Below are 27769 nucleotides of genomic sequence, written 5' to 3' on the forward strand. Positions count from 1 at the left end.
CGCATTAGCTTTTATGGGTATTTTACGTTTCCCAATTTCCCATTATATTATATTTAATATTATAAATGGAGAACAACTGTGTGTGTTATTTTTTTTGCTATTGTGAAACAAAATTTATCAGCAGTTGACTGGAAGAGCATGCTGGGACTTGTGGTTCAACAAGCATTCTCTTCCATTCCGTGGCATGTTGGAACCTACATACATACAGAATGCGATAAGTGAAACTTAGACATGAAAAACTGCGCCATTCTGGTGGAAAAGTTCCACTGATCACACGTCGAACTGAATCGTCGACTACAGGTTCAATGGGATTTGATTTGATTTTTTTCCCCTTTAACCCACATATTTTGTTGAGCCACCCTTGTGTTAAACAGCAGTGACATGAGAACCTACACACTAATTACAAGCAATTAAGCATGACTAATTTTCATGGATTTTCTGCAGTAGACACTGTGCGACTAACACAATTTATCCTTATAGCAGAGGGCTGGTTAGAATAAATTATATTCATGGTCGAGTTCTACAGTAAACAGCGAAAAATATATTTTTTTAAAAAATAAAGACACTTGCAGGCTTGGTATTTAAAGAAAAAAACACCTATTTATTGGCGCAAACAAACAAAATGGCTCATTCCAGACAAAGCTGGCCTAAAAATGACCCTCGAGTTCACCAGCCAGCCTAAGAAATAGAGATTTTGCAGATAGGGCTGATGAGCGGTAAGTTGGGAATCCGAAGGGTAATATCCACACTTCTGTGAGCGACAAAGCATGATGCGGGCTACAAGCGTGAGTCAGATCCAATGTATGTCAGGGAATAAGTGACCTGCGTCTCCTCCTCGAGCCGCTGACGTTCTGCTCACAAGCCGGGCTGAAGCACACACAACACTCCCTTGTGGGTAATAAGCCAGGCCGGATTACCGTTGCCGGAGTGCTGAGCTGTGTCCTCATCGGCCCAGAGTGCAGCTGACATTCTCTGTGGCACGGGAAGGGTTACAGGGACTGTAGGAATGGGCTACCATCTTTCAGCCTGGTCTAGGAGTCAGACAAACCTTTCTGACACAGGGTCAGTGGAGCAATGACATTTTTATTCTCACAGAAACTGAATGCACCATCCTTTTCCATCCAGAACCCGGTAATTCCTATTTTGCAGTGTGCTAACGTTACTGTTTATTGGAACATAACCAACAGTTCTTTTTTTTTTTTTTTGCTTAATACAGTCCTGAATTTCACTGCAGGAAAAAAGGCCTTGGGCCTAGAGATCTGTGCATACCTCTCAATAATTTCAGAGCTAAAACTTGTGATACATTAAGCCTCGCCCAATACAACACCTCCACCTACGTTTGGAGAGCTCCATCCTTTTCGAGGTCAGTAAATCGGGGCTGTCATGTCGAAGTCTGGACATTTGGGAAGTATGATATCAGTTTTTGTAGAACTACAAGTACCTGCATACCCTGCCAGCCACAAACCAAGATAAACAGAGATTAGTTGAAGGGCCATATGGGTTACCTATGCCTCTTCTACAGATTAACAGACCATTGCCCTCTTCTAAGTAATACACGTCAAGACGAATACGTTTTAGAGGCTGATAGGGTATGCTGGTACTTGTAGTTCCACATCAATTGCTGGGCTGCACTCGTCACGTGTTAAATTAGGTCTGTCTGATACTCTGTGGCTTCAGTTTGTTATTCAGTATAACAGATAATTAATTGTTAAGTGGATTTCTCAGCAATCCTTATGTATGTTACTAGAAAGCAAATGTAATTGTGCGCTATGTTGATAGTGATGTAATTTATGCTACCAGCACTAATTACCAGCGAGAACAAATCTCCAGGGAGCGCACAATGCGATGCGGACTGGTGCGCACATTGGTTTAAATCATTTAATCCATGTTTGATTTAGTTACAGATCAGTCACAGACACATAAATAGATTGTGCTGGGTATCGGATTAAGGGGCATATTCATGAAGCACTTATGTGCCTTCTATCCTGCGGAAACAATGGGCAAGACCCGGTGAACCTTACCGCCGGCAGTACTGCTATTACCACCAGAGAGGGGGCTTTTCACCCCTAAATGGCCATTCTCCACCCTCACCGGCTCATTTAACTAATACCATCCAAAAATACATTTTGTTTTTCCACTTCAAGTGGAGTCGAATCATTGCTTCTAAACTGCATTTGGCGGGGTGCCTCCGATCTGCCCATATCCCCACCCAACACCACCATCTTGGCCCGCAAATCCATGCACTCACCGCTCAAACGCCACAAAGACCCTAAACCGGGAGATTGCACTTGTGTGTGTTTATATCTAATATACGGAACAAGAAATGTCCCTACATAATAAGACCAGTGACAATTAAATTCAGCTTACAGTTAATGAGACGACGTGCAGAAAATGTGGATTTTGTAAATATGCCCATTGTAACACTGGTGCATTTATTATGAAGGGTAAACGTTCCCGTGTTTTATGCACATCTGTCAATGAATAAAACCCCTGTATAGGGTTTCTGCATTTCCGGATTTTGAAAATTAAATACGCATCAATCACCATTCACACATACATCACACGTGTTCATAAAAACACAGATTTAGGCTAAATCCAATGTTTTTCATGCACATGTAAAAGCCCTCAGTGTTTGTTCCCCCCCCAAGTACTAGGAGTATTTGTGGCTTGTTTGCCGTTACATCTCGGTACAGACACCGAATCTTGCAATGTATAGGTAACATAACCTCCCCTCCATCTTATATCTGTGACTACATCTGTTCTCACACTTATTTTTACGCATTTTCATGCTATAAAAAGATTTATTTCTCAGCTGAGCACAGAGTAATTATACTCACACACAATGTGTTGTAATCAGCCATGTTGGTACTTTATCCTGCTGACAGTATCAGAACTGGAGGAAAGCAACAACTTATTTTAAATGTATAAGAAATTCAGAAATGACTGGTAGCGGAGCGATTCTGGGCTCTGTGCAGTCACTAGCGTCTTCACTGAGAGAATTACGTAGCACCAAACGCTACAGGCAGCCATTTTGAAGGATGCAACAACATTCCACAACATTGTTTTGCACACAAAATGGCTGCTTCCGCCGTGTGTAAGCATTTAACAAGAACAGGACACAATCTCGATATTGTGTGGGAAAACTGTTTTCCATTAAACTTTTTCTGGAAGTAAATACCCTTGCTGACTCAAGCTGTCATCTGTCACTGCCGTTTACACTTCTATCCATACAGAACATAAAAAGATGCTTATTATCCTTAGTCAATCTGTCATTGCTGTAACTTTCTAATTTCTTGCTGTACTATAAGTTTAATACTCGCATACCTGCCTCCAACATTGATTGCAAATTTGGGAAAAAATACGCCATGCCCCTAATCCGTCCAAACCACGTCCATGCCAGAACCATTTCTGCCTAGGCCACACCCTTTAGGTCACTGAAAATCAGGACCTTGTTGGAATAAAATAGGGACTGTTGGCTGGTATGTCCTCACTTGGGTTTCATTTGATTCATTTTGGATGTGTGCAACTTACAAAAAATATGACATTAACTGAGAATTGCCACCAATACACAAACCAACAAAAGTGGTACTGTGTAGTTTTCCACATGGAGATTAATGGGTCTGTTTACCATTGGTGGGCAGTGTGCGGCATTATATAAAGATCTGTGTCCCCGCCGATCGCAGTGTTAACAAAGGTTGTACCGCTGCTATGTAACAATACTCGCCTGCCAGGAGATCCCCAGCGAAAGTCCTTTTCTGAAATGAGTTCTCTTCTGTTCCGTCGGCGGTAAAAGGCTCAGCCTCCACAGTCGTAACAGAGTTAACTTTCCGACGCATGCGCATAGTGATGTGACTGGCCTGAGAAGTGGAGGATCTTGCGGTCTGCGAAGAAAAGCCTGTCCAATTGGAGTGGACTGCGTTCAAGAAGGTAAGTAGCGCCACTCTACCATGGCGTTGGGTTTGAAGGACCAGTCGGCAAACGTATAAGATTTTTGTATTGGTGAAGGCCGGAGAAATCTCTGGTGTTAAACCTTTGATGAATTGGACGGAGTGCTGCGATAGCCCTTGCACGGAGGAACGGCAGTACTGGGTCATCTCCGTCCTAAAAGCAGATACTGAGCTTGCATATATGGATTCCTGCACAGTCCCAGCTTTATGTACTGTAGGCTGTGATTTGCAGTTCTGAATCTCCAGCAACATCTAGAACAATTGCCAGGGCTGCCATCCTATTCATTCCAGCACAGGACACGGAGCGTGTCCCTCCGTCTTCAGCAATTTGGTAAAGTTACTGAAAGCTGTCGCAAACTAAATATAACGTACTCATTCATTTAGCTTTTAAACTACCCTCCAGTTTAAGGTGGACTTTTCATCCTCGTATAAATCCACGCTGATGTCTAGTTGTAATTAGTTGCTGTATGTTCTCCTAAATATACAATGAGAGGGACAGTTTCTCATCTTACGTGGCTAGAATACTGTTCATTGAAACTCTCTCCTTATTTTCTTACTTGGGCTGTAGACATTAGACAGGAAATAGAGGATACACGAGATAGCCCCGTCATGGTACTATACAGTTAGAGGCCTAATTATTACAATTAGACTTATAACAGCGAGAAACGTACTATTCCCTATTCATCTCGGAGACCTGCGATAAAACAAAATAATTGAATCAATAAATTGAATTGTATAAATTAGCCGTGCATGCTTAGCTTTACTGCACGTTTAATACCAGCTTAGGAAACCTGTAGCTTTCCAGCTGTTGTGGAACTACAAATTCCAGCCTACCCTGCAGCGTTTGGAGAGTCACCTGTTTCCTTGCACTCGCTGCTTTATAACAAACACACCGGGTAAACGGTAGCAGGAAATCTCAATAATAAATGTAGCTAGTAGAGATATTGAGTGAGCGTGTAATGCTTCCAATAACATTATTCCTGATCTGGACCCAAGAACCTCTGCTCTATAATGCAGAAATCGTTGCGGGCGGCTTAACCAGTGACATTAGAATAAACATAAGACACCAAGACAAAGCCATTACTATGTCGCTGAGTCCGTGCCACGAGGATTTGCATCTCATCAGATCTGCCTTTCATGCTCAGGACCCTTATTGAAACGTGCCAGAGCATAAAGTAGAACCGATTATGGAGATGTGTATCTGACACAAGCGCATTATACACTGGCCTAAATAAAAACACAACTTTGTTTTCCCCCCATAAAAATGCAAATCCGCGGCTTGTGTGTTCCTTAAAGTGGAATCATCACAACACAGAAAAATGTATTTAACATTAAGTTGCCTTAAATCGCCCAAAACAGTGGTATTGGAAACTATATAGGGTTTGAATGTATACCTCCCAAGTTTTGGTTGGCCCTAATTGAAGCAGTGTGTACATAGTCACCCTATATTATACTTAACAACTTTTGTATTCTCTCCTCCGGGATATCACGGCGTGGAGGTGCACCAAATTGCATCATTTTGGACCTGCCCGTGCAATGCGTTTCGCTGCAGGGTCACAATTACACAATCTGTTGCAAATCACACCATTAAGTCTATTTCACTGGATAGTGGGTGGGATCCGGGAGAAAGACTACCTGAAATTTGGGAGTCTCCCGGACACTCAGGAAGGGTAGGCCAATAGGCCCTATATATCGGGTGTGACCACGTCACGTTGGGAAGTGTCATGTCTCCAAGGGACATGTCCGGTGCTTCTGAAGTGCCATCACCAATACCCTTCCCCCTAAAATGTTCCTTCACTGCCGAACACCTGTCAGCGACACACATCCCCCAACTGTTCTGGAATCGGGACAGAAGTCCTGAACCGCAGGGCGACGGGTTGGTCCAATCAAAACGGGACAGTTGGAAGGTATGGTGAACCCATTACTCTCAATTTAGGAGCGACTTTGTCCTATATATTAAACCACTTGTTACTTTCACTTTTAAAGGAAAATTTTGTTAAAATACAGTTTTATTTGGATGCTGTGTAAAATGAAATATAATTTAATGATGCTAATTTTGCTAAAATAGTTATTATATGAATAGTTCTAATTTTCGGAGGCCACATAACTTACTAGACACAGGTGGTGGTCTAGTGGGGATAAGGGCAGATTGAGCCATGGTGTGCGTAGATCAGAATTTGACCTAGTTTTGTGCAGAGTAGAGATGCTGGAAGATTTTTAACCAATTTGATTGAATTTCACCGGTTCAATGGCCAAGAACATGTTCATGGTACAATTGCCCCTTTTCGACCAAAACTGTGGCTCGCGTTCAATGTCCACAGTTTGTGTTTACAGATTGCTTTTAAATTCGTGTTTTTAAACACTTTTATTTTGAAACACTATTAACGGGTGGCAGATGGCCCCCCCACCCCCCCGTTAAATATCATCCCTTATTCCCGGAGGGGAGAGCGGGAAGGCTGTGGAGAGGATCCAAAGATCCCTCTCCAGCAATGCACTCCCCCTAGGGTAGAACGGCTAACGTCATCTACAGATGGCGTTAGCCATTGGGATCAAGCTCCGAAAAGCTAAGTTTTTTGCAGTTTGTTAAATTGGCCCAAGTCGCAGTCCCCGTTGACAATTATGGGGACTTTGCGAAACTGCGTTAGGCTTTTGTTAGATACAGGTGATACTTAAAAATGCCTAAGCCTTTTCCGCCTGGTTTATGGCTTAATTAACGGGCCACTTTGTGCCTCAATCATTTCATTAGCGTCCAGTGAATTTGAATCTGTGGAGTCCATTGGATCAGCTCACAAACTGGCTGCCTTCACAGTGTGTAATGTTACGGGTGCACTATAAGAATTTTGGTTCCACATAATGATTTTACAGTATAAAAAAAATTCAGATCGTAGGTAAATTAAAAATCAGGAGGACACAACGTGGATCCTCTGTTCATATTCTTTCAGTGCCGACTGGCAAGCTGTCATCTTTTTAACTCACCAGATGGCAAGTTCAGCGTTCGCAATAATTAATATCATCACTAGTTAACTAGTCCTGCCGACCTGTAAATCAGCTGACAAGCCATTGACTGTGCATTAATAAACAGTGAGAGCTTGACTCAGCCAGGCTAATTGAGAGCTGGGAGCAGAGAGGCACGTCACGCAGAGAGTTTTGCAATATAATTGGAAAACAAATTAAAGAAATTGTGGGAGGTGTTGCTGCAGGGAATCGTGTTATTTCATAGATTTTTAATAACTGTTCCAGTGCTATTTCATTATAAATAATGGATCTCCCACACGCTTTATTTGTCACTGAATAAATATGGCATTTGCCTTTGAATAATACACTGGCTAATTATGAATTTTGATACTTAAATCAGTCGTACAAGATAGTAGGTATACGACAATTTAGACTGTGTTCTACAGCATTAAATATTTATATAGAGACAGCAGAGAAACCGATCACAACTTGCACAGTTTATCATCCCCTCCGCCCTCCTCGCTGCAGCTTTTTAAAACCGGAATTTATAGCGGAACGGCCACTTTTGTCAATCTGAAGCCTAATTCCCCAGATTCATCTCATGAGCTGGCTGCGTTAACGGGAGAGATTATAAACAGTAATTATTTATGATTGCTTCCAACAAAAAAGTAATTTCATTTGTTTTTCCACCTCTCGTGTTGGATTCAGGTTACGAGCAGGCCATCTGATGCTTATATACTTTCCACAGAAAGACCAGTATTCCGTAGACATCCCCCCGGTCTCCGTAACTCGAAAATATAATCTATAACTGTCTTTGTATTAAGTTAATTGCATGGATATAGAAAGCGTCCGCTCTGAAACTGTATGCGAAGCACACGACACTGTGTATTTGCCTATCCACGCTAAGTTATTTTGGTTTCCTAATTAGAGTATGACATTTTCTGCTCTTAATTTATATTCAGCAAGAATCCAGCAAAAGAGGCGGAAAAAACTTGGTCCGTTCTCTCGACTTCCCATTCCCTCTCGGACTCGTCCATGGGAATATCATTAATTAGCATCATTAGCTTTCAGGCACTGTCGGCAGATTCTTGCGGCTTCTACTTAGCACCTTTCACTTATTCTCCATTGTCACATTTCATATTTGCATATAGACAGGCTTACCAGACATTTTGACTTTGAGAAGGGCAGATCATTGCCTGGATTTTTGTTTGAGAACGTCCTGCCGCACGGCACGCGTTTTGTGAGAATTTGTTGTGGCACCACACTAAGTGGCCAGCAGGAAAAGTGACGAGCCAATAACCCGCTTCGTTCATGGAAAGCTTTGATCTTACACATTTCTGGGATATAAGAGTACAGGGTACTACTGTATGGTTTAGAACAGATTGTTCAACGACAAGAGTGAGGCATCCAGTCACAATTAGATTGGTGGGTCATTTTATTTTCGTTGGAGTAATAATTAATGCTGTTAATGAGAATTATAAATACCTGTATTGTACCCACACAATGTTCCTTACCTTTGTAAGATCAATACCCTGGCTAAGTTTTATGCAACTTGCATGACAATCAAACTTTTCAAGGTGAGATCACTCACTTGTGAATGTCTGGTAACCACAGATTTGAGATCGCAAGTCCTCCCAAAACTGCAAAGTACCTCTTCTTTTGTTCCACATATAATACCTCCCAACCGTCCAAATTTATGGGCTCGTCCTGCCGTTAGCGTTGTCCCATGGGGCAGGAAATTGGGAGGAGGCCCTTTGACTGCCCCTCTGCACAGCAACAGTGATCAAGTGCTGCATGTGACTGCCACAGAGACATGCGGCAATGAATGGGTGTTGGAAGGGGTGTAAGGGGCAGCCCATCGTTTCAATAAAGCTAGACGTGCCCCCCACCTGGGGTGTTGCCACACCCCTATCATCATCATCATCATTTATTTATATAGCGCTACTGTTTCCGCAGCGCTGTACAGAGAACTCACTCACATCAGTCCCTGCCCCATTGGAGCTTACAGTCTAAATTCCCTAACACACACACACACACACACACACACACACACACACACACACACACAGAGACAGAGAGACTAGGGTCAATTTTTGATAGCAGCCAATTAACCTACTAGTATGTCTTTGGAGTGTGGGAGGAAACCCCTATCAAGACATGTTTCCGTCCTGATTCCTGGTTTTCCAATTTTGGGAGATGTGTAATCTGGATGTAGTAACAATATCACCTCCATCGTGCTGTAGGCTGCATAGAGGTCTCTGTCTCTGTTCTGTGCATACTGACAAGTGCTTTGTCCAGTGTTGCTTGGTCTGTATGCTAGTTGCTATGCTCAACCACTAATTTTAAGCTAAATACCGAAATAGAATTCTCTATGGATTATTGTGGTCACGTTAAGTCGGCTGAGATATGGTACCCAATGTCCAACTAAAGTACTCCTGCCAAACACTCAATGGATATGTGGGCAGCTATGCAATACTGCATTGGGTGCACGTGGTGTTATTGAATTTAGATAACGTACAGAGGCTGCAGCCAGAAACTTCAGATTGAAAAGATGAATAAGGAGGAAGGACCTATCTTGGTCTTGTAAAGCATTTCCGGCCAACCTGTGGCTCTCCAGGTGTTGTGAAACTACAAGTCCCAGCATGCTCTACCAGCAGATAGCCAGCCGATAGCTGGCACAGCACACAGGTACTGTTCACAGTACCTGGAGAGCCACCGGGTTGGCCAGGCCAGTTTTAAAGGATAACTCCACCAAACCACATCAATGAATGTATATATAAAAAAAACAACAAATTGTACTTATTTACAACAGGCTGAGCATTAAGAGGTGAGAGGAGGGTGGCGTGGGACCACTACCGTCCCAAATGCCGCATACATGGTAAAAATAATTTTGGGTTCTTCTATTAACCCACTGAACTTTATCCACAACTAAATATTTAGTTTTGGGTTGTTATCCTCTTTAAATAATCCAAAAAAGTGTTCATCCTGCAGCTCTATAAAACATTATTCACTTTTAGGGTCCGATCCAGCTCTATGGATACAACGTTCCCCATGGAAGCTGGAAGCTTTTAGCTGGAGTCCCCTGGTGATACAGCTATAGAACTACATTTACAAGATATTTTTCTTCTATAACAAACTGCAGTCCAGTTCTATACAGAAACTCAAGTCAAACAGCGTTTAGCATTTCCAGATGTCAGCTACACGCAGAGAAGACAAGTGGAAATGGCAATCAAAGTTGAATTGTTAACATTTTCCATGCAAGACGTATACCTGGTTTTTCTACTACACACAGTTAGAACAAAGTGCAGAGAAAGTATGGAGACATTTACAGGGGTAAGAATAAACGTATATATCGTAATGTTGCTGACATTATTGTTACTTTACTATAAAGCGTTAACAGCTGATACCAGAGTTAGGGATATTTCTTTGTTGAACTTCAGTATCATAAAGTCAATAATCTAAATATATCCGAGTGTCCAGTAGGGAAATCCCATTAGATTCAAGCCCAGTCTAGGAGCATTTTGGACTGGAGGCAAATTAATCTTAATGACCCAGAAATCTGTAGCCTCGTTCTGCTGAAGTGAATGTTTTATGCAGATCACAAGCAAAATAAATGTCCTCAAAGTGATCCTGTCATAAAAGAAGAATTATGTATGGCCCATATTTGGCAACTTTAATAACGTCCCCTCTGGGAGATTCCGGGGGGTCAAGTGGCAGGAGCAGGAAGCGGGGCCTGGCACAGCAAATGTCATCTATTTGGCCCCATCTCCGTGGGCATCATCAACCCATGGGAGGGGCGCAAAATGACGCGTTTCACCGCAAAGGACGTCATTGAGGCCACAGGTTTTCCTAGTGAAGTGGTTGGTATCCGGGAGGAAGTTCTGCTTTCCAGGGGGTCTGGGAGAAGAATTGAAAATAGAAGCTTCTTGGACATTCCCGGGAGAGTAGACAGGTATAGTATAGCCTGCGGGCAGCATATAGTTAGCTAGTAATATGGGCCAAACACACCTGAACAGTATCCATCAGGTGTAGATTGGAACAGATGGTAAATGCGCCCATTCCAATTGAGTCCATCCACATTTGATAAAGATGATTATTCAAGTTCCTCATATGTGGGCAGATCTGGTAGATCAGTGGGCAGATCTGGTAGATCGGTGGGCAGATCTGGTAGATCAGTGGGCAGATCTGGTAGATCAGTGGGCAGATCTGGTAGATCGGTGGGCAGATCTGGTTGATAGACCTGTAAGCTGGACAACCCATGATTTGTCCAATCTGCCCACACACAATCATGTGGAAAGCTGAAAGGTTCACTTCCTACATCCCGCTTATATGAAAAATATTTTTTACGTAAAGACTTTCTCTATTTAGCTGCAAGAAGGGGATTTTTCTAGAAGCACACAAGGTTATTTATAAGAAGCTTTAAACTGAAAAGTAAAAATACCATTTATATAATCTGTATTGCTTCACATACATTATTGGTCCAATTAATTACCTGGTTGAATGCGATTGGTCATCAATGGTGTTAATTTTGTTTATAAAACGCAGCTTACGGCTATGCCCTGGTCCGAGTTTCTGGATTGACACTCTGACGTACAGATCTGTATTCTTTTGTAAATAATGTTCTTTTTTTACTACCATATCCTTCTTGGTGCATATTTTCCTGGAATTGAAATATGACGAAATACGGTCATTCAGCCATCGGGCCAAACATCTTAAAGTGCCTCCATTACTTTCTACTTCTCTGTCAGCCAATGACCGCGTACACACCAAACTTAATATTATATCCTACTTAGACAACTCTAATCAGATTCTGATCACACAGAAAGAGTCAATGATGTCATATGTTCCTTCCACTCAGCTACACCCCTATGGTAATGTAAAAATATCATCACCCCTTAATAAGATTCACAGGGGAACTCTGGGAGAAGGTAAACAAATTATGACATAAAAGGGGATATTCAATTCAGTACGATGTGTCTATAGAACATCCATGGAGACGCATTGTGCCGATGTTATGGCAGGAATCTCTGCTCATTTTTCCTGGCACCCCATAAAGGTGCACAGAAAGATGAGCAGAGATTTGTACTGTAATGGCCGGCAATTTGAGTAGCCTGACAGTGCTGTCCTTTAGAGAAAGATATAATGGAAACTAGATTAGATTGTAAACTCCGCAACACATAGAAGCTCAGTAAACATAGTTTAATATAATTACATAATAATTTTTTTTTTTTTACATTACACAAATACAAAAGGTAAAATAGAAAATAAAGGATTAGAGTCCCTTTAATATCCAATAACAAATTTAGTTTTCTGTTCAAGAACAAGTTAAGAGTAAACAACCAATACATCGTGCTTGTTATTTATTCCAGAAATGCTTGCTATTTTTAAGGAATATATAACTATAATAACAAAAATAAATCTCTGTACTTTTAAAAAGTAATAGTCTAGTTAAAAGTCCCCCCCCGCAATGTGAATTTTACATGGAGAGGACTGGTCTACTGTAAGGTCTGTTATACATCTGAATTCTTGCATAGACATGTTGATTTGCTGTAGGTTCAGTTTTTGGAGTTGATGGACAATTCTCTGGTTTCCAGCAATCTCTTGCAGGAAACTTAAGTTACTCAGTGCTGGGTGGAAAAGGCTCCTTCAAGGACAAAGGAAAGTTAACTCCTTACAACCGCGAAGCTCAGCAGGAATTTTCACTCAGAAATTCTCTCTCGTTTTCAATTTCCTGCCTTCAGGATTTTCTTGTAATACGGAGAGTGGCTGAATCCCTTTAAATTTTAGGGACGGAATACATCCTAGTCTTTTAGAATAAAAATACATCAAGGTCTTTATTCAATCTCCTTTTCAGTCTCAGAAGCTTCAGGGGGATATTGCTCCTGCGGTGGATTTCTGGAAAGGTTAAACCACCTTGTCAAAATATTGAAGTTCAACATGGAAAAATTTCGACTGTTTGGATCAGTGATAAATCAGAGGGATTATCAGCCTGTAAAAGGAGCTGACACGTGCTGCCTTTCATTCTCCTTCTCACCTAGGAAAGAAAATGCTCTACTTTCCCCCTGTAACATGGACCTTTCCTGTCACTCTCTGAGGATAAAGCAGCCGGCACTTGTGTTCTCAGATTTAAATTGATGGATGTTTCATTTGTAAGGGGTCATTCTGTCATCCATGTACAGTTGTTCAGTATGTTCCATAGACTCTGCCCTCCAGTAGTCTTCTCCTAAGGGAAACAACAGTGCTTGTAATACGACAAATATAGATAGAGAGAGAGTTAGGGGGCCCTTTTCCATAGAAGAAACAAGAGGTGACTAGAGAGTGGGAATTTTTTGGGGGGAGACTTTGTCTTTGGAGACAAGAGATGGGGAGGCTTGTCTTCGGGTAACAAGAGTGTGGGGGTACTTTTGTCTCGTGAGGATAGAGAGTGTAAGCTTTGAGTTGATGACAAGAGAAGGGCTTTGTCTTGTGGTGACGGGACTTTGCCCTGGGGAAACCAAAGGATCAGTGGCAGATACCCATTTTGTACATCAAGTTGGACGTGTGAATCTTATTTCATACAAAGGTGCAGTCTTAAACACTAACAACTGACTGATGGCGACTGGTGATAGCACTAATGCTACTCTGTCCCTGTGGCCTCCAAATCTAAAAATCTAGATAAATGAGGATATTTATAACATCCAAAGTGATTTTTATACAATGTTCTGAATAGTTTTATTAAGAATGAATGTGCATGTATATAGTCCTATGGTTTAATTTTAGTGACCATTTTATATAATAATCAATGTTAATTGACTTTCAATACGTGTTCTACAATAAATGTATGGAAACAGCTTTCTTTTTGAATGATATTGTTTTCATCTTCATAAAAGGCTGTCATTATGTCAACCTATAAGCCGCTGATGAAGCCACAAAGTGAAACGCGTAGAGAGGAGTTCTTAGGTGAAGTATCTTGTTATCTCTACCGCTGTAGGTTTCCTTAAGTGTCTAAAGCTCTTTATGCTTAGTATTGCTTCCTATGTGTGTAGTGTACTACCCTAAGAGAGTTTGTTTTTTCAATACACAATTTACATTATGGGCTAGCTTTGATCCCTTAAGAATGTAGAATGAAGAGAGGTGGTGAAATGCGTATATGCCTATGACCATTTGAGATGTTAAATATGAAAGAGCGTAAATACCATTTGCACCAGGTTTGTTTGATAGCTGATCCATGTAGGATTTCATACCGAGCGCTCTGACCTTTAAGTGACCATGAGCCTGTCTGAAACTATTGATCATAACCACACAGACGTCTGATCTGTGACCGATACGTTGTATTTGCCCTTTAACACTGATATCTTTATTTTAAATATTAAAGGATCATTAAGTGAAAATACAAGTTGATAAATTGAATAATAACCAAATAGAAACAGAAGTTAAAGAATAACTCTTCCCTAAACTGAATTTTCAGTTCATTAAGTTAAACATTAATACTGAATATTACAACTCTGAGGTCTGCTGTAACCCAGTGGCAACACAAGGTCAGTCTGCTGGAAGAAAGGCCCAAGAATAAAGACATTGAGAGACTTGTCAGATAAATGCCAGACTGCAAGTACATAATATTCAGTATTCTTTTTATCTTAATTCCACACAAAACTAAAGTTTCTGTTTTGGGTGGAATTCAACGAGTTTCTTCATGCGCACGAATATCTACTATCTTCCTTCACTATTTAGTTTTTTTCTGGTGCTAGGGGATCAACCTTTAAGATGCAAACTTTTACACCCATTAAAACATATTTGCCAGCTTTTGGAACCTCCCATTCAGGATCTCCATGATAATTGCATCATTAAGCCCCGATCCTGCAGGGATCCAGGAGTCTGCCTACTGTTCTGGTAGACTCCTCGAAATTCAGGAGCCTCACGGACATTCTGAGAGTGTGGCCAAGTATGCATTGAAGATATCTTATATCACCCTAAAATTCTAGCAGGAATCAGTGACATCCTTATTAGGCAGTGCTGGTGCCAGAAAGAAGGAGAGTACAATAATTTGTGTGCAATAGAAACTATTGTGCTGAAAAGGCATTGTTTTGCCCTAAAAATCATGTAAGAACATTAATATATTTGCCGTCTATACAAATGGTACTTACGCTTTCACAGCTGTCTGAATGATTGCCTCCTGATCTGGTATAAGTCAAATTAATTCCAGAATCTTTTATTGATCTCCTTTGTAGTGATAAAGTTTTTGCAGATTTAGACATGAAACTAAGGCCCTGACCCGAGAACTCTTTCCTATGCATACCCAGAGAGAGAGGATTTGTTGCTCTTGTAATGGGGCTGGCAGAGAGGCCTGGCATATTTATACAATGTATGCTATTTCTCTGCATCTAAAATATTCTGCAAGCCCAGCGATCCAGAGGCACATCCGACAACTAAACATCTTCCTTGGCCGCGGTCACCGTCATTGTGGATGTTGCGCACTGTCATTAGTAGTCGCAATGCAATTTTACCTATGTTTACAATCCAACCATACATACCAAATACACTGCTGACAAAGTATTCATACTGCTGCCCAGATTGGACTAGACCTCTGTTTCTGGTCTACGAGGGATTTGTAAAGTGTACCTTAATTTATTATTATTAGCTTTTATTTATAAGGCACCACAAAAGGTCTGCAGCGTCGTACAGGACTTATATCATACTTGCCAACTCTTCCTGAATGTCAGGGAGACTCCCTGAAATAGGGGTGATCTCCCTCACTCCCTGAAGAGTCTGGCATTCTCCCTGATGCTGAGCCAGTACAAGACCTGGTTGGCTTCACCATCTGTGGCATGATGACACAGTTCAGAAATTGTGTCCTATATCCATGTATTGATGCCTATGGAGGTGGCCATTTTCATGGAGACCAAAATTTAATCAAAGACTGACAGGTAAGACAACATGACTTCAGTAATGGAGACAGAAATGTAAAAGACACTTCAGTCTCTAGAGATTCATTAGCTGCTTTTCTTTAACGCATAATTGCCTACTCTCCTGAAATGTCCGGGAGACTTCCGTATTTCTGGGAGACCTCCCGGGAGAGCAGGGCAACCTCCCGGTTCTCGCCTCTGCAATAGATAAAGTGGCGGGGGGCAGAGCTTAATGACGCAAATATTGTGTCATCTTAGCCCTGCCCCCTGCTGTAAGTGGTCAAAATTGTGACAATCATTTAGGGGCGGGGCTAAAATGTTGTGATTCATCAAGCCCCGCCCCCGCACGCCCACCTCCCCCGGGATCTCCCTGAAGCCAACGAGGAAAAGTTGGCAAGTATGACTTATATATAGTATAGTTGTCAGGCACCGTCCCCGCACACACACTGGGTGCCGGAGACGGTCGCCTTCGCTGAGGCCCAGGCGGTCAGAACAACTGACCACTGACCCCACGTCCACCAATGACAGGGTGACAGCATATATTTAAACCTGACTCTGGCACCATTAGGGTGCCAGAGTATCTTGGTCCCAAGACTCCAGCACCTGTTTCCTGAGCTTCCCTATTCCTTGGATTTTGACCTGGCTTCTGTGACTTCTCTTTTTGGATATTCCTTTGGATCTCTCTGATTTCCTGGTTTGACCTTTTGCTTGCTGACTCTTCTTCTGCCTATTCCTTCGGTACCTGATTTGCCCGTTCAGTTTGACCTTTGGATTCTACGAGTACACTATCACCTATACCTCGCTGGTAGGTCACTGGGAGGGCCGTGACCTGCACGCCTCTACAGGGAACCCAAAATCCCCTTGCGGGGGTCCCTGGTGAAGACCTGAGGTGTGTTTAGACTCCGGGCCTCCTATCTTAGCAGCGCCGATGCCGGCAGGTAAGACCATCAGAGCAAGTTTATTTGTGACAGTAGTAGTGTACAATACACAGACCGCAACGATTTATAATATATTACATTATACATTATTGAACTAAACATAGTTATTCAGATTGCAGACATCTACTAATTAACAGATTCCACACAGATAACTTCTTAATGCAGATCAGATTATATACAGTACAGTGAGTGAGAGTGATGGTAACGTCCAGTGTTAAGTAGGCCTGGGCACAGGGCTAGGGAAGCCGGTCTACAGGTACAGAGGGTGATGCAATGGTGGAAGGAGAATACAAGGAAGGAGGGCCCAGCTTGTGCATCCTAAAGGGAAGAGAAAGACACAGATAGGGTGGCGCTGATTGGGGGAGATAGCCCAGGCAAAGGAGTCAGGAGGACTGATAGGCTTGAATAAAGAAATTCATTTTAAGGCCATACTTTAAGCCTTTGAGCGTTGAGGCTGAGCTGATAGGGGTGAAAGATCGTTCCACAGGTGGGTGCAGCCAGAGTGGGAAGAGGTGATCCGCATGGCTGTTGGCAGAGCAGAAGGGGCAGGAAGGAGGGTGGGTAGAGAGGAGGTTGGGGATTGGAGAGATTATTCAAATAACCACCTGTTAAAGTCATTCCATTTCTTCTAAATACTTCTATCAATATTTATTGAAACATCCTAAGTATGGGGCAGGAGAGCATGCACAATGGGCTCTTACAAAAACTTTCTGTGACATCAAACTGTAGCAAGACTGTCAGCTTTCAGCCTATTGGCTTTAGTTGATCACATGAGGTTAGTCTGATAGGCTCCTCAGCCCACGGGACTGCCCACACAAACAACAAATAGAATGAAGTCAGAGAAGAAGGGAGCCAGCGGTATAGCAGATTTTCTTAAGAACGGTATGTGTGTAACAGTAATTACAGTTACTCAGACTAATATAATCACCTGCAGTACCCAGCACCCATCCCAGTAGATCAGCGTCTGACTCAGGGGATTGAACGGCTCCTACTTTGTATGCAGTCAGTTCTGTGTTCAGAAAACACTGCACAATATCCTACAGACTTCCTGTAACCGCCTCTGAAATGGGCCCATTTGCCGGCGGCTGGAGATTTGCTTATATGCATGATGCTGGGTATAACAGGTTTGTTTCTCTGCATAAGATGATGAAATGAAAGCTTTTTAGATTAAATTATTGCAGGCATTTGGGTAATTATGGTACAGCTTGTATTCTACTACAGTACATTTCAATTCAGAACTGAAGACAGTAAACTCAGGTAATAAAAAAAAAAAAGCTAATTTAATTCTCATCTGTATTGGGAAAGTTGGGCCTGGTGTTCCTTGGTGATATGCTTCACATTAACATAAAAACAGCCTTATTTATATTTAAGACTCTGAATTAAGTTTTTAACCCCATCTATTGTCAAATAATCCACCTGGGTCACACTAACCTAAAGGCAGAATTGGCGAATGAATGTTTGCTAATGCCGGCTGTAATTGCTGAGCGGGAACCGGGAGTCATTACTGCAGACGACTTACAGGTAACTTAGCAAAGCAGCAGATTGGTTTATTGTACTTCTGCAAATTGTGTCTAGAACACTGTGTGGTAGCATGTATCTATCCCAGCTGGCAGCGTGCTTGGGCTGCCGGTTTCCTACTTAAAGAATAAAGCTGAACACACTCTGCGATATTGGGCATTCACACAATATCGCATCACCCCAAAATGACCTGGCACCCAATGATCTAACCCGAAATCAATCGGATCATTATCGGACATGTCAGTAAATTAACTTGAATGAAGACACTATTATCCCATATGCATACCCCCCGTAATGCAATCATCAGCCCAGTAACGCCCATATTGGGATGACACAAAAACATCACGCCTTTTGGGGACAGTAATTGGGGATAGTTGGAAGGTATGCGCTATGTAGTCATCATCTCATCGCATTAACAGGCACCAGTGATGGCGTATGGGTGATATTGTCCAATGTGGCCACCCACACAGTTGATCCTGTCAAGGCACAATCTACCAGAATAAGCCAATTACACAGATTAGACACTCTGGGCAGATATCTTGCCCAGGTCATTTTCCAGTTCTATAATATTGTTCTTAATTAAGTGCCAGATGACTTACTGAGATGATGCACATACCACAATATCAGGCAACATGGCTGATTCTTTGTCAAAGGATCAAAATCACTAAACTTTATCAAACCTTCTAAAAAGGAAATGTGGAGGTGTTGCCCATAGCAACCAATTAGATCCTAGCTGTCATTTATCTAGTACATTCTAGAAAATGAGAGCAAGAATCTGATTGGTTGCTATGGGCAACGCCTCCACTCTTTATAAGGTTCGACAAACCTACCCCTAAGGGATCATTTATGAACCACAAATAAGTGCTGACATACATAGTTATGTGCTCAGCCTCACCCCTTCCTCTGTGTGCACACCCCAAATTCTGCTGTTTGGAGGTTGCTTTGTGCTGACCAGATTGAGGACAGCTGGGGGGGATTAAGGCTCTATGGGGTCCGTGAAAACATTAGTGAAGATGCATCCTCGCGGAGGGCCTTCAGGGACCATTCCGGAGGCACTTTGTGGCACATAGCAGAGAATTTAACCCCCCCTTCCCCCCCAAATTTTTTTTAAAAAAAAACATCTTTGGACCCACCTCTGAATTGCGAGTCTCCAATTTTTATCCTAAAAACCTGTTTGTTGTTGCCTCACTCCTGTCTTGATAAGTGCTGTGACTAAGATCTCCATTTTATGCGTCATGTGTGTGCGTATTACTCTGTTACTTACATGGGCTCTCGCACATATATAAATGAACTTTCCCATATAACGGGCAGCAGATGGTGCCCAAGGAGTCCAATTTAAGTTAATGACGATGCCTGATCACCCTCATCTCGGAGGACGTGTAAAAATGGTCATTTTACAGGATAGGCTTTATCAGATGCTCACCAAACTCATTTTATTTTAATACCCTGTGCTGCAAAACTAAATGTTGTTTTTTTGCATTTCGTTACCGTATCATAAAGGCGACACCAACACCGCAAGATGTGCACAGCGCCTCTAATCAATTCTGCATCCATGCAATCGTCTTACCGTTCTTCCCCATCACAACCATTGTAATTGTGCAAATATATAGACATGACATTACAGATATAAAAAGAATGTATTTGTGCCGTGTTCCGTACGTTTCACCAGTCCTGGCTTGTTCGCCAAAATAGCATTATAAACAGGAGGCACTATAATATATATTATATAATTATCGTTCCTATGGGGACACTGCTCTACTAGAGCAATAGAGTAGATATATATATATATATATATATATATATATACAGCTCCCCCTCATATCAGTAAATGCAAATATGCAGGAAAAAAACTTATGTGTTAATGCGTTTTTATGGAATAATTATAAAAGGCCATAAAGAGAATAGAGCTTTGTTATAATGAGCTATATTAACTTGTTACAAGGTTACTAATGAAAGTTTCCCTAAGTAAGGTTAATGGTGCTGGAGAAGATAGAAAAATGTGAAACAGACAAATCTGAGTCAACGTTGTTGGTGTAAGGGAGGGAGAGGAACCTTGACATCACAAAACGCACTAATTGTTTCTGGTTATTACAAACATTCGTTCTGGGGCTGGTGTGTTCGCTTCCCAGAAAGATGCAATTTATCCCAGGAACTGTCCGCACGTTACACTATATAAATATATCTATTTTCTATAAAAAAAACAAACTCATTCCGTTCTAGATTAAACTCGTTTGTATTGTTGCAAGAAGCATTTTCTTTCTAGAAAAGTATTAAAAAGAAAAAAGACCAAACTATCCTTGTACTAAACCCTATATCGCTAGAGTCCCTGAGACATAACTACACAATGGACCTCAGTCGTTACAAACATTACAATAATTGTAAGAAATGAGAGAGTCAGTGATGTGAGAGCCTCTTTGTATTGGGCACAACATGTATATGTTCTGTATGTTAATATTTAATAATATATATATATATATATATATAATATGGAGGTGTGATCAACTGCTTACCACACTTCGTGGGCCATTTCTCCAAAAAGTGTGTGGCTCTATTTATCCACAAGGGTAGCCCTCCATCTGTGGTTTCATCTTATTTCCCAATATTTTTGTATTTGGTGGGGCAGCCCCAGTGTTTGGATCACGAAAGGAGTGTGGACCTTTGGGGTCTCAGCACAGTTGAGAGATAGTCGGCCGGATCAGGGGATTGGTTGGGTAGATGAGTCGGAGCCTAATTTATCCCTTTTCTGTCCCAATCTGGTAAGTATGGTTTTGACGGTAGCAGCTATGCTAAGAAATGACCTGGGTGGTTAAAGGCAGTACTGTTATCAACAGTCGTCCAGTACCAGTTTGAAAATAGCCTCATATAGTTTGGATTTAAGTGGAAGGACCACCACTGAATTTCTACAGGGCAGTGGCAATGCAAACAGTGGATTGTTCAAAACAATTCCTTTAATGTAACAACAAACCAAGATAAGAAATTCACCCACAGAAACAATAAGGTTATTGTACGAAAAAAGTACAAATGCTTTTTTGTGACTTAACCCTCCTACTTTTGCGTAACTGCGCCCACTTGTGTGGGTAAGCGCATGATGTTGCCCCTTCTGCCGGTGGGCAAAGGTTTGCGCTCTCTGCTAGGAGGATAGAGGGCATTCACCGAGGGTGAAGAAAGCACATTTAAGGGGAAGGAGAGCACACAGCCTGTTCTCTCCATGCACACGGTCTTCTCAGGTGGTGAAAAATGTGGTCTCCTCATACACTTCCAATGAGACGCATTTCTAACCACACTTTGAACAATGTAATTAAAACACTGACACAAACAAAGAACATGGGTACAGAATGACAGCATCAAGGTCTCCTCGCTGTCATTCAGGGAAGCTGACATGAATACGGAGAGGGGGTTCTAAAGTGTAAGAAAATATGAATTTTCAGCTCAAAGCTAGGCGTAAGCGAATGGGCCAGAGCCAAAGATTGGAAAGTGGGCGTGTACCGTGAAATGCGCTTAGCAAATAAGTAATCTGAAATGTCACCACACAATATCTCTTAGTGCTTCCTCACACTGAGAGAAATGGCTGGTGCACAAAAGGACTTCAGACAGAAATATCTTTTTCAGCCTAGTCGGGAATTACTCTTCTTATATCGCCATCACCACTGCTGTTGGCACAAAAGAAATACTAAATAAAATCGCCTTTCGGGCTGCGTTTTTCTCCTCTGTGAGGTCTCAGGATGTCAGAGCGGTAAGACAGCTGTTTTATTCTCTTTATTGCCGTGTTAAATTCTGCTCATCAGTGGCGGTGATATTTCCAGCCCTGGTTTGTGTCTCTGAGAGCTAAGCAGGCGTGCACTGTCAGCCCTCTCTCTCTCTCTGCAGGAAGCGAGGGCTTTTATTGGGCAGACATAAATCTCTCCGGGCCTCAACACCTACATTAGAAGCAGGATCAGGGCTAGAACGCTCACAGTAGTGGAAGGCCGGGCACCTGTGTGCATACGCCGGTCACCCCAATTTGGATCTATTTCGAGATCCAAAATAAAAGTTTGCAAAGGTGGATTTACACTAAAAATAAACAACTGTTCTCCAGTGGAAAATCTTTTCCTGCACTTTTCTACCGTTAGAAATGACAGTCTTACATTTTTAGAGTTTGGGGCGGGAAGATCAGAACCCTGTTAGGACTTGGAATAGTTTTAAGTTGGTCGCACACACTGCGGTATCACCGGCGATAAAGAGCAATGACGGGATATCGCAGCGGGTGTAGCCTCAGAATGAGGGAGATGCCTGGTAATAATCCAACATAAAGCAAGCAGATTATTTATGCTAGATGTTGGGAGATGGATCGGCCTGAGTGTGCGCGGGGTCATCTACATAAACAGACCCCAGTATAAGGCCAGAAGTGATTCTGTGTTTCTCTATTTGGTCATCCATGTGTGTGGCTGAATTAGAGAGGACTCTTGTCTGGTGCTCAGGATCAGCCCCTGTGGTCATACGTAGAGACTGACCTAGAGGTTTAATGCTAAGACTTAACCACAGCCCTAATGCCTAGGGGGTAAAGCTTGTGGTAGCTTCAGATTTAAGACCTGGGCTAATGTTAGGGCTGTATGAGGCCCAGAACAAATGCCCATTATTACAAAGGCCCAAGGAACCAAATTATCATTAAACAGTCATTCTGTATACTACTAGTAGAGAATCCCAATTGTCAGACATCCTCGGTTTTTCTTCAGTGGTAACGTGTCTGGTACACAGAGAACACGGGAGCCCGTGTTTTAGAGACATTTTTTTCCTTTAAAGTCCAACAGACAAAGTATTGTGGTAGAAACAACAACACGAACACACGGCCATGATACATAACAAATAGAGGATTTGTGGGCACAGTGCAGCTTATACATAAACCGTGATAATGGATCACGAACCGGTGGAAGAAATTTAAAACTAAATATTTAATCCTTGAAGAGAGCTGGAGAAACAGAGTAGTTTGTAGATATGGACCGTCCAAAGGTTACACAAGATATTTAACGTCCACAACATTCACTTCTCCAAAACAATATAAATCCCTTAATCTTCTAATGGATAATTATGAGTCTAATCAGCTGCCTCCAATGAGATATTTTTTTTTTTTTTTAGAAATGTGACGTCGGTTAAAAGGTCAAAATCGTCTGTGCTACGGCTTCAAATGTGAGCACAGGTGAGGACTATAGCTCCAGCCGCTACTGCCCGGCTTCAGTGTGGATTAATATCCTCCTCACCATGAACGTCAGATATTCTCTGCTAGGAGACGTTCAAGGACAGGCCATCCAGGGGGGAGAAAGGGAAAGATGCATTTTACACTAAATGGAGAAACGATTTAACTATTGCAACGCTGCACTTGTCACGGACACATTACACAACCGAGAAGATGACCGACAGCCACACACTGTATATATTCATCAACACACATTATACAAGGATGGCCCTCGATGGAAAATATACTATGACAACGTGAAGCTGAGCGGACTGCGACATTTCAGAAACAATGAGCATGTTTGCATGAGTGTTAATTGATATAAGATTGCAGCTTTGAACAGTTTCATCCGCAATGAACACAAATCTGTGGCTTTAATTACCTGTATATAATATGTAGTTTTTCCATCATTTTTATGTGCAATTTCATTTTGCGACATCCATTGAACTAATCACTGGATTGAAGTTTATCCCATCAGCTACTCCTCCGCCAGAAGCAGTTAGTTCATTACCCTTCAGTATTGCACTGGTCAGTTCTAAATCTACATTTCATATTTTATCCCCCATTACATTATCTATCAAACAATTTGTCACATCCCCCCCTCAATACACTGCAGTAAACTATCATTAACTTTATAAACCTAAATAAATACCAAATTTATATCTGTTAATGATTACTAATTGTCTGGTCATGTCACCTAAATTAATTATCACCTACATTACTACCTGTTGGTTGCATCATATGTTTGTGACCAACTTGGGCCGAAATCCGGCTTAGGCTGGGCGGACGCATTTCACTTAAACTGGGAGGTGCTCAAAGTGTCTCCCATTGGAAGTATCGGCCAATACCTGGCTTCCCCATCTCTGGTTCATGTATGTGGGTCATACTTACCAACCATAGCAAACTCCCTCGCCTTTAGATACCGGGAGAGGGTTTTAAATGTTGGGTGTGGGAGTTGGGTAGGGGTGGTGTAAACCCAGTAATTTTGGCCCCAATAAACATTGCTGTGGTCATCTCATCGCACCCCTTGAGCAAAATGCCCCAATTTTCCACAAGTCGCTAAAAGGCTCCTGTCCAGCCCACTTCACTAGGACCTGGGCAGTGTGAGAAGATGACCCACTCTCCCGGTAGCCTAAGAGGCCTCCCAGATAATCAGAGGTCTCCCAGACATTGCCGGGAGAGTAGGCGAGTGTGGTGTGGCTGCATAATTGGGCACATTCATGCACATATCCCTCATCTGCGCAGTTCCTACCATCACAAGATCCTACATCTTGCACCCCACGGACTCTACCACAAAACCCACACCCTCCCCCATAAAAAAAATACAGCATTCGCACAAAAATTTAGGTGCAAGCGCCATTGCTCCTGCAGGAGATGAATATTCTGCACTTTTTTAAATTACCGTTATTGTTTTTAAAGTAAATACTGATTAATAACATGTCCCTTTATATGCACACAACGTTGGTTTTGCCACGTTAACCATTGATCAGCGCTTTCCAAGTCAGTCTCACTGGTCAGCAAATGACAGGGAAAGATAAGTAAACGCCTAAATGACCTGGAAGAAGAATAGAATGTCGCCAGTCTGCTCTATTCCGTTACACTGATGTAATACTATTAAAAGCATATTATTACTGGGAAGAAGGCAGAGAATAACATGATATATGCAGCTTGTGTTCTCGTTTCATTAACCCGGCCCAACATTAACAGCCAGCGGATTTAATTGGCGATGTGTGCCACAGATGTGTGATCTTTGATTAGTGGAGTTGTGCCAATCCACAGGCGATGTGTCACAATAATTGTGACAGCTGGATGAGCGGGCACTGCTGTCGCAGCCGCGCAGACCTCATTATGACAGTTCTGCAGCAAAATAATTATTTCATGGAGATTTTTTCCCTTCTCGTCTATTACTCCTGGGTTCAGAGACTGCAGGGCTGCGGTACACAGCGCCAGCTTCTGTTACCCTGTGTCCACTGTCCGTGCTTTATTGTAATTATTATCATTTTATTTATAGAGCGCCAATCATAACTCGCCTGGCTGTACTAGTCATTCACGGTCCCTGTCCCATTGGAGCTTACACTCTAGTTTCCCAGCACACACACAGACCAGGGTCCATTTTTTTCAGAAGCCAATTAACCTACCAGTATGTTGTTGGAGAGTGGGAGGAAACCAGAGCACCCGGGGAATACACAGACAAGCCCAGGGAGAACACACACAGACCACACATATCTGGCCCTGGTTGGAATGGAACACTAAGAACAATGCTAACGTCCAAATTACATTGTCTGCGAAAGATGTAATAGGGCTCTAGATGATTATCAAAACAAAGAATCTTTTACTGCAGGTGATAAGAAGCTAAAACAAAGGGAACCTTATGAACATAAGTGCATATGTTACATTTACCAGAATAGAACATAGGGAGGAATACTGTATAACGTCACTCCAGATCCTCTTATAAAGCGGGTTCCACCTTCAGATGACTTTAATTTACTGGCTTATACATGCCCTCCAGCAACTATTACTGAATATATTGCTTAATCTTTTTTCCAGAAGTCATGTACTGTAATAATATTAGGCTGAGACACAGGGCAGAAATACTGCCCATATGGCTGCTATGGGATCCAGTCCATTCGCTACTGAGGGCCCCTGATCTGCGACCCCGGAGCATGTGCAGTGAAGCCTACCGAGAGCCCAAGCTGGGTGTCACCCTGCATGCGCTGGGCACCAAGCGCTCTCCGCAGCGGATCCTCTGGCTTTGTGTTATACAGTTATATCCAGAGAGGTTTGTGTCGCTTCCCAGGGAAATAAAAGATCTCTGCCAGGTGATATAAAACAGCCCTCTAGGATGTAAGCTGTCACGAGCAAGGCCCTCGTCCCTCCGGTCTCTCTACCTATTCTTCTGCTCCATCCTCAATGTGTAAGCTATGTTGCGAGCTTTGAAGTCCTGGTATTTTTGTTTATTATTCTGTATGGTTCTACCCTGTATGTTTCACTGTCTGTACTCTGTACGGCGCTGCGGAAATCGTGTGGCGCCCTATAAATAAAGATTAATAATAATAATAATAGTAAGAAAATGCAATGTATTTAGGAAAAGTTGCAAAACGGAATGTACAAGACAAAACATTAAAGTCACGTGAAGGTGCAAAAATCCTCTTAAGGATTACAGTATTTGCTCATTTAAACACTATTTATTATAGGAAAAAAAAGCCCTAAATCCACTGCGTGATGGGTACAGTTGGTGTGATAGTAACGTGTCTGTCAAATTCAAAATCTGAAGTGAGTGTGATGATCTCTGTAACTCCTCACTAATATAGGACACAACTAACAATGACTCTGCTGGTTGTATTGGCTGCTGGTAACAGCACGTTATTCCTTTCTGATGCAGAGTATGTTGCAGATCCTTCCACACACACCACTTCAAAGTGATAACCAGGTACAGTTAGGCTGGGCACACATTACAGTCTTTTCAGCCAATTATCGGGCCAATCACAGGATAAATGACCACTCGCCCCGATATTACATTAGTGTGTACGCTCCAATGATGAAAGTTTATCGTTCCAAAGCTCATCGTATCGTTTCATTTTATTTTTAAGCTGAACGAAAAATCTCGTTTAACGATGGAACGATGTTGTTCCAATCCTGCAATGTGTATGTACTCAGGACCGGCAGTGTCCATAGATCTCTATGGAGTGTGCAGAGTCACCATCTTTTCAGCCGATGTTTGTGACAGATCTGATGGTAAATCTTGTAAAATATATACAAAATATATAAGACTTTTTTATTTCTTTTTCAGTCATTGGTAAAATAGTTAAGGATATCACATCGGGAGAAATTTTATATAGTGTGTACTCAGCCTAAGTAATTCATAGTTCTAACTGCTTGTTGTATTTCTAGGGATTTACTGTACTGTTTAAACTTAATGAGAAGTAAAGCCTCCATTACTGTATTGTATATTAATAAGATGAATAAAATGCATGAGATGACGTGCTTATAGGTAACTAAGTAGGTCCATTACACTCTCTCTCTCCTTTTACAGGTTGCCATGTTAGCTGGAGGCAGCATGGTGTGACTGACAGGCAACCAGACCTGCTCTACAGATACGGTGCTTAGTGTGCATTGGCAACGTCACATTACAGGAGCGGGGCCAGTTCTATCACAGATGCTTAAATAACTAAATTTAGTTTATCGACCTGTATCTGATCCCTAAAAATGGGGCAGGGGGTTCACATGTCTGTAATGGAAGGGATGGTAGTACTATATTAAACATGCCTTATATAACAGAGCTGCAGCAGTTAATTAATATTAATTAATACAGGAAACAAT

General features: G+C 42.0%; 1 protein-coding gene and 1 long non-coding RNA gene across 8 annotated transcripts in view; one reads left to right on the forward strand and one right to left on the reverse strand.

The window, feature by feature from the left end:
* The window catches only part of LOC142104484 (uncharacterized), a 290160-nt gene that overhangs the window by 242306 nt on the left and 20085 nt on the right, over positions 1–27769 (forward strand). The window lies entirely within an intron of this gene.
* Positions 1–27769, reverse strand: part of CHST8 (carbohydrate sulfotransferase 8) — a 260113-nt gene that overhangs the window by 19478 nt on the left and 212866 nt on the right. The window contains exons 1-2 of one of the 4 annotated variants that reach the window (XM_075189177.1): positions 17651–17813; positions 11395–11562 (exon numbers count right to left, since the gene is read on the reverse strand). The exons of the other annotated variants lie outside the window; for them this stretch is intronic. Of the exons in view, the coding sequence (XP_075045278.1) occupies positions 11395–11416 (22 nt within the window). The 5' untranslated portion in view covers positions 11417–11562; positions 17651–17813. Of the gene's footprint in view, positions 1–11394; positions 11563–17650; positions 17814–27769 lie in introns of those variants that run through there. 4 annotated transcript variants of the gene reach the window in all.

The sequence above is a fragment of the Mixophyes fleayi genome, chromosome 10 (assembly GCF_038048845.1).
Source record: "Mixophyes fleayi isolate aMixFle1 chromosome 10, aMixFle1.hap1, whole genome shotgun sequence".
NCBI lineage: Eukaryota > Metazoa > Chordata > Amphibia > Anura > Limnodynastidae > Mixophyes > Mixophyes fleayi.